The following is a 7,399-nucleotide window of genomic DNA, read 5'->3' on the forward strand; positions in this document are numbered from 1 at the left end:
TGGAAAGACAAAGCAAAACTAACAAAAACAAACACTAGGCAAAACCTTCTTGGGATAAACTGCAATTTGTTAAATAATGAACGTTTTATGTGTATGTTTTCCAACTCAAAGACGTCAACTACTGCATGCCTCTGTTCTACTTCAAAATGCCATAAGTGTTTGTGAAACTTAAGATGACTGTACATCACAATTCTTTGAAAAAGTCCAAAAATATTTCTAATAAGTACACATAGATTGTTTGAGGCAAAAATATAGCTTTCATTTTAAAGTCTACTCCACTAATACATTTCCTTACATACATTTTTTCTGTTTGCTTGTTTTTGAGTTCATGTTGAAAAATTATAAGCACCAAACAATTAAACGCTTTTCTGAAAATACATCTTACCTGCTACGATAGGCTTGTAATAGCAATAAGAGGGACAACATAAAACTGAAAATATGACCATTTAGTTTCACGTTTGTGCTTTTATAATACAGTCTCAGTGAACATAGTTTTCAAAAAGATTTCTTCTTTTTATATATGTCAAAGCTGCTCTTAGATTCACAAGGTACTTGAAAATCATAAAATTAGGTTTTATGTAATACCATGCTCGAGTTGACTAACGTCTGTAAACATAACATTTAAATTACATTTAAATAATTACTATTTAATAAATTAAACATATCACATATAAATATTGTTAGGATTGGAAGATGGACATTCTAGAAAGTAAATAAGTAATGTGCCCAAGAACAGAAACAAAATTATATTTATTTTTTTTCTCTTTCAGCCAACAAATTACTCCAATCCAGTGTATGCAAAATTATATATGGATGGGCAAAACTGTCGAAACTCCTTAGGAAGTGTTGATGAAAGGAAAGAACTGCTTCCAAAGAAAATAGAAATTGGTATAAGAGAGACAGTGGCATAATCAGTGATCCCTTTTATATGCTGTATAAATGTATAAAATATAAGGATTACTTTTGTATGTTCCAACAGTATTATACTTGTTTTGGCATCAGCATTACCTCTTTCTTTATCTTTTTCCTGATTAATTGTTTTCTGAGTTTTTTGGGTTTTATTTTTTGCTGATGACTATTGATTGACCATTTGTATGGAATTTTTATGAAAAAGAACTGCACTACAGTACAATTTACAACAATGCTGCTGATGACACACCTTTGAATTTGTTAAAATTAAAAACAACATATTCCTTTGTAGTGTGAATATGAGCAATCTATTTTATATGAACTCTTTTGGTTGTACTTAATCAACAAAGAGAATCTCTGCACTTTTCCATTATATGGTTTGAAAGCTGTAATACAGTCTCATTTTACTTTTCTGTTTAAATTGATGGAAAAATGAGAGAATGGTCAGCTCTCTTCTTTGTGCCCATAATGGTTGTTTCAGACTCTGCTGAAAATATCTAGCTCTCACAAGTTCAGCATCACCTGCTTTGAAATTAGCCTTAGATTGCCAAGCAATAGATGAGAATTTTGAGGACAAAATTTAAAAGTATATAAACTTAATAATTTGCATGAACACAGATGACTATATTTTCCAAAACTTAGTGGACTCTATGTGATGTATTAAATGTATACACCTTGTAAGCAATAGTTATATTTAGGTGGTAGAACACAGCAAAAATGTAACTGAAAGTTGGCAGACTGCACTTGCTATGGGAAAAGACCTTTTGTTCTTCCTCAGTCTCGAGAAAGATAGCCAGCCTGGAGCACAACAGGGCATTGGGTACTTGTGTCTTATGTAATTTTTCCCAATCACAGGCATTTTCAGGAAGATTAACCCAACCCCTTACCACACTGAACACTAAAGAATAATATATAAGCACACAAATTGATGACAGAATTTCAATTATGTGAGTACATCCTCTTTGCTAGGTCAAAAGCAAAGGGCAAAGCAGACATTTTAGGATATAGAGTGATTGGTAAATATTTTCAAGATACAATATAACTAATCTGTTGTTAGCCCTATCCAAAATATATTCAAGGACCTTCCAAGTTGTAGAATGATCTGTCCATAATCAAAGGTGGAGAGTCTAAATGCTGTACCAGTTGCTCTGGTATTCAGGTTCCTTTGGGTTTTACAGAACACGTGGACCCCATCACATTTGGTTTGTTTACCTTCAAATTTGAGTTGAAACAAGTGTGATTTATTTAAGTTGTAAAAAAAAAAAAAGGATAGCATTTTTATACAAATATCTTTAAAGGCACAAAAGATTTATTCACAAGTTTTGGAGGGCTTTTTGTTCCTCTGATAGACATGACTGACTTTTAGCTGTCATACTGTATTAATCTAACAGATGAAATATGTTAAATATGTGGTTGCTCTTTATCCCTTTGTACAAGCATTAAAAAAATTGCTGTTTTATAAGAAGACTTTTTGTTGTACTATGTGCATGCATACTACCTATTTCTAAACTCTGCCATATTGAGGCCTTTATAAACTATTGATTTACGTAATACTAGTGCAATTTTGCTTGAACAATGTTATGCATATCATAAACTTTTTCAGGTTCTTGTTTAAGTACATTTTTTAAATTGAACAGTATTTTTCATTTTGGTTATAATATAGTCATTTTGCCTATGTTTCTACAATGAAGTGTTAAATACTTTATAAAAAATTGTTGACTGACTTATTTAAAATGAAATTCTACATATTTAAGTGCTTGTGTTGGGTAGTTTTTAAAAATAAGAAAATTTGTTTATGTAGCCTAAATACTCTGATCAAACTGTTTTAGTAAACCTAGCATTTTTATATCCTTAGAACATAATACTCTCCAGGGGAAATCTGATTTCATTGCATCATTTTTCAATGCACAGCAAAGAAGGCATTTTCTGTTTTCATAAAGCAGAAACACTCCTCTTACTTTTTCCTAATTTTCCCTGTGCCTGCCAGAGACTCCGTATTGCAATAGAAAGAGGGGTTCTGTACACAGTAGTGTAACAGCCATGCTGAAACAAGCCAAAGCTCTTCCTGTCCCTTTCTATTCCCCAAAATTGTACTTTATAGAAAATCAGATTCCATTAGATGCTATTTCAACATTATTTTGTAAGTAGAATTGTTATTCGCTATACCTACTTTTTAGCATCAGACTAGAGGTGGAAAATATAGGTGTGTCTCATTTACTTATTATTGAGTTATATTATTTGAAGGGACCTTTTGATATCAGAGCTGGGTAAATGCAACTGAAATTATTATTTCAAAGAAACAGACCCCACAGAGTGGTGTAATATCAGTAGAGTTAACGTTAGTATAAATATCTAGCAAATCATATATGATATGCAACTGACTGCTGGTTGGGACCTGACATTAATGACCTATTCTCACTAGAGCCCTAGTAAAAATAATAGTGAAGAGAGCTCAGAAAGTGTTTTTTTAACCTGGGGGGCCTGCGGTTACTTTACATTCAGTCTTTACATGATAAATATATGTTTTCAACGATGCAAAGTTAGTTTAATCTATTTCCATAACTCTATTGTGTTCTATTTCAATTTTCTATTGAAAAAATTTTTATAAGTACTAGAAATTTAAGTGTATAATTCTCTTTCAAAGTCATAATTCTTTATAAATGCCATCAAAAAATGCTTCCTAAACTAGTCCTTCAAGGTTTGGTGGGAGATACTTTATAAACATTAATGTTTCCCGATAAACTTGCCTCTCTACCCAAATACCTTTTTATCTAGAACAATGATTTTCAACTTCTTGGCATTTTGCCAAGTAATTCTTTGTCGTCCTTTATGGGGAAGGATATTTAGAAATACAAATGCCTTCTATCCATTTCAGTAATGACAGTAACAGTAGCATCACCTGCAATTGCAACAACCGAATGTCTATAAACATTGCCAAATGTCTTCTGGGGAACAAAATTGTCCCTGATCAGAACTACTGATCTAGAACTATATTCAGTCTCCCATTATTAAATTACTCGCAGCTGGAAAAAAAGAAGAGACTCCTGCTCAACAAAACCATGGTATTCCCAAGTTTTGATTTTAATTCTTTAGTGTTGATGATGCATGAGTTATAGAAATTTGGTATTCATGAAGTGCCGATGTAGTAAACAGTAAAAAGCTATGACTAAAGGGAAAAGTTTCATTTGGAAACTTTTACAATTTGGCATGAATTAAGTCATTTATTTATGTAAATGTGTTTTATATGTGTCCATTTCAATACTAGTGATTATGTTTTATTTTGTTTTGCATTTTATCATTTGCTTTTTGGTTAGTTTTTGAATTTTAAGCCTGAGATTTTCGTCTGGGAATGTTACTTTCCATTTTTACGACGACTGAGCTATGAAGAAAGTTCAATACTAAATATATGTTATGCCTATTATAAATGCCTATTATAAATAGACAAAATGTCTACAATTTTGAAATCTCAAACAGACAAAACTAGTATGTGATGAAAGAAATTAAAAAACTATCACAAATTTTTCTTTATTCTAATTTCTATATCTTAAAACATATCATTTGGATATAAAATCTACTTGCTCCCTGAGAATATGAATATTATATACAGATTCAACTTCTTCATGTAGTTTTATTTAAAATATTAAAAGATAAGAGAATAAGAATTCTGTGAGCTAAGCAAAATATAGCTAACTACTTTTAGAAGCAGTTTTATCTTATACCACATTCCAGTTTTCATCAGTTTATTTAACAATGACTTTCTTAATACTAGGTGGTATACTGCAGTTTAATGTATACTGAGTCATTCATCACCAGTTAAACATGAACACGTTACTTATGAATTCAAAGAAAAGGAGAGACTCAAGCACTTCTTTATGAAGTGTTTAGGGCAATATGGCACAAAAATTTCTCCCATGCATTTTGAATGTGAGGAAAACTACAATAAAAAGAGTCAAAAAGTGGTATGTTTTTCAATTCTGCTACCGTATCTATTGCTAGCTTAACATATCTAGAAAGATAACAAGTCCTGAAAAAATATGAAAACAATTAAAAATATAAGGAAGCAGTTTTATTCAGAAAGATGTTTTGTTCTTTATGTTATCACATCCAAAGGCCCAGCAATGTTTTCTTCGTACAATGTTCTGCAAGTATCGAATCTACAGAAAGAAAAATAGATGAATTTTTTGGTTTGGCTTTTCTCTAGCAGATGTTATACTTTATGTGGCTTCAATTTATTCTGAAAAATAGTTTCTGGTGAATCTCATCATTTCTTTGTACCCAAAGTGATCAAAAATCAAAAGAAAAATTGGTACTACAGACAGACTATTTGATAAATTCTGTGCTTAGAATGTATTCTTTCTCTCTGATGGATAATCTGTCCTTTGAGAATGGGGTTTTTAAGATATCAGTGAACTTAAGCAATGCAATTCTGATGCTTGAGTCATTTGTTCACTCCAAGATAATTTTTCAGCTGTGGTTTCTTCTGCAGTTTTAATGTATAAATTATGCACCTCCTGGTGCAATTTGATTTCCAGCTTACTTATGCAGTAGTGGCCTGGAGAGCCAATAGTGACTCTTGCAGCCTTTGATAGTAAAAACCACACACATCTTACTTGGGTCAGGAATCTAATCATTTATAAGTAAGAAAATACTTGTTTCACACACAGAATAAACTGTAAAAAATATAGTTAAGAATACATTTAGGACTGTGAATAAAAAAGTTATTTATGGAAATACTTAAAATATCTATGTGGAATAGACTTTAGATTGACTTAACATATCTCAACAGATAGTGTGAACGTTAGGAAAGAAATAACTGGACAATAAGATTTATACCTAGAGTAACTTTCACTTTTAGTATTTCTCTTTTTACAGCTTCTTGCTCTTTTTCCTGCATGATTTATCTGTTCTCTTTTTCACTTTGACTAAATTATTATTTTTTGAATAGATTTTACTAAAAGTACTTATCAAAAGCCTTTATCTGCAGTGCATTTGCTGAGTGGTTACATATATGCTAATGTTATAATCTACAATTGCCAGTTATGGCTGTGGAAATTAAACACACAACACCCCCTCCCACACACACACACATGCACACACACTTAGACTCACATTCTTACACACTGGCTTTGATGTGCCATTAATTGTGAAGATGGCATTTCTTTCCTAGGATTTAATAATGTTTCTGTTATCTGGCTTGGAAGTTCAGAAACCATTACTCTTACACATAATGGTAGCTAATACCTAATTTTGTATTCCTTATTATAGGATCATCATATCTTTCCTCATTTGCATCTCTTCTTTTATCCAAAGTGACATTACAGGAAGCCAATGTTACTATTACATTATTTTATCATAACCTGCATTTTCATTGTAAAAATTATTGTCATTTTAAAAAAACTTAGAAAACATAGATAAAGAAGAAAGAAACATTACCACTATATTAAAAAACTAGAGAAAAAGTTATTATCTCAGAATATTTTCCCCATTTGTTTTGGGATCATGCTTTAATATTTCTATCCTGCTTTTCAAATATAATATTAAAATATTTGACTTTGTATTTTCCTTGTGCATTTATTACTTATTTTTATTCAGTATGTTGTTTGTTTATATTATGCAGATGTTATGTTACTTGTTTTTTTTTGATTTGAAAGTTATTTTACTTTTTCTACTCTAGTAGAAAAAACTAAAAAATACTCTAGTAATAATCAAATCCAGATTTTAAAAGTATTTCCTTTCTATAAAAGGAGAAATTTAACATTCTTAAATCCGTATTTTAACTCACCTCTGTAGTCTTTGTTGATGTAGTTTATATTATTATTTTTTAATTATTTCTATAGAAGTATGATAATTGTATTTGTTATATGGTTTTCCTTAATTATTTGGGATTTAGTATTTATCCTTTTCACAACTTATTGCTCTTTTTACTGCATGATTTCTCCATTCTTGATTTTCTTAATTTTGACTAAATTCTTATTTTATGAATAGATTTCATAAAAAGTAGTTATCAAAAGCCCTTATCTGCAGTATATTTGCTAAGCGTTCACATATATACAAATATTTCTCTCAGGCCTTCACATAGAAATGTCAGCTCAGTTGGATGCACATTTCTAAAGCTATAACCTTTTCCTGCAAAATTACGTTGAACCTGGCCAACTGCTTTCAGACATTCAATGTTGTTAGGGATAAGTCTGAGGCCATGTGTATTTTTATTTCTTTGTATCATTTTTCTTCAGGCTTAACACAAAACAACTAGTTATAATTAAAATATTTTGGCACAAATGCACACATCTTTTTTATTAATTTTGTCTACTTACCTTCAACTGAGATCTATTTTCCTTAAGATTATCTTCATTACTTCTGTCCAAATTTTCCTGAAATGTACACAAAGACCTAGGATTCCTAGATAAAGTCATTGTTTTTCCTTTTAACCTACATCATTTTAATAGTTTTTTTTTTTCCCCCTCACCACTCCATTTATTCTGCAGGAAAT

The 7,399-nt window shown here is 30.8% G+C and overlaps 1 protein-coding gene across 4 annotated transcripts in view; it reads left to right on the forward strand.

Annotated features, from left to right (window-relative positions):
• The window catches only part of LRP1B (LDL receptor related protein 1B), a 1,941,900-nt gene extending 1,939,238 nt beyond the window's left edge, over positions 1-2,662 (forward strand). For all 4 annotated transcript variants that reach the window (XR_013518953.1, XM_078327882.1, XM_078327883.1 and 1 more), the window contains one exon: positions 771-2,662. Coding sequence is in view for 3 of the 4 variants with exons in the window: in XM_078327882.1 (XP_078184008.1) it covers positions 771-911 (141 nt within the window). In the remaining variant the exon portion in view is untranslated. The remainder of the gene's footprint in view (positions 1-770) is intronic.
• The last annotated feature ends 4,737 nt before the right edge of the window (positions 2,663-7,399 follow it).

The sequence above is a fragment of the Callithrix jacchus genome, chromosome 6, assembly GCF_049354715.1.
Source record: "Callithrix jacchus isolate 240 chromosome 6, calJac240_pri, whole genome shotgun sequence".
In the NCBI taxonomy this organism is placed as follows: Eukaryota; Metazoa; Chordata; class Mammalia; order Primates; family Cebidae; genus Callithrix; species Callithrix jacchus.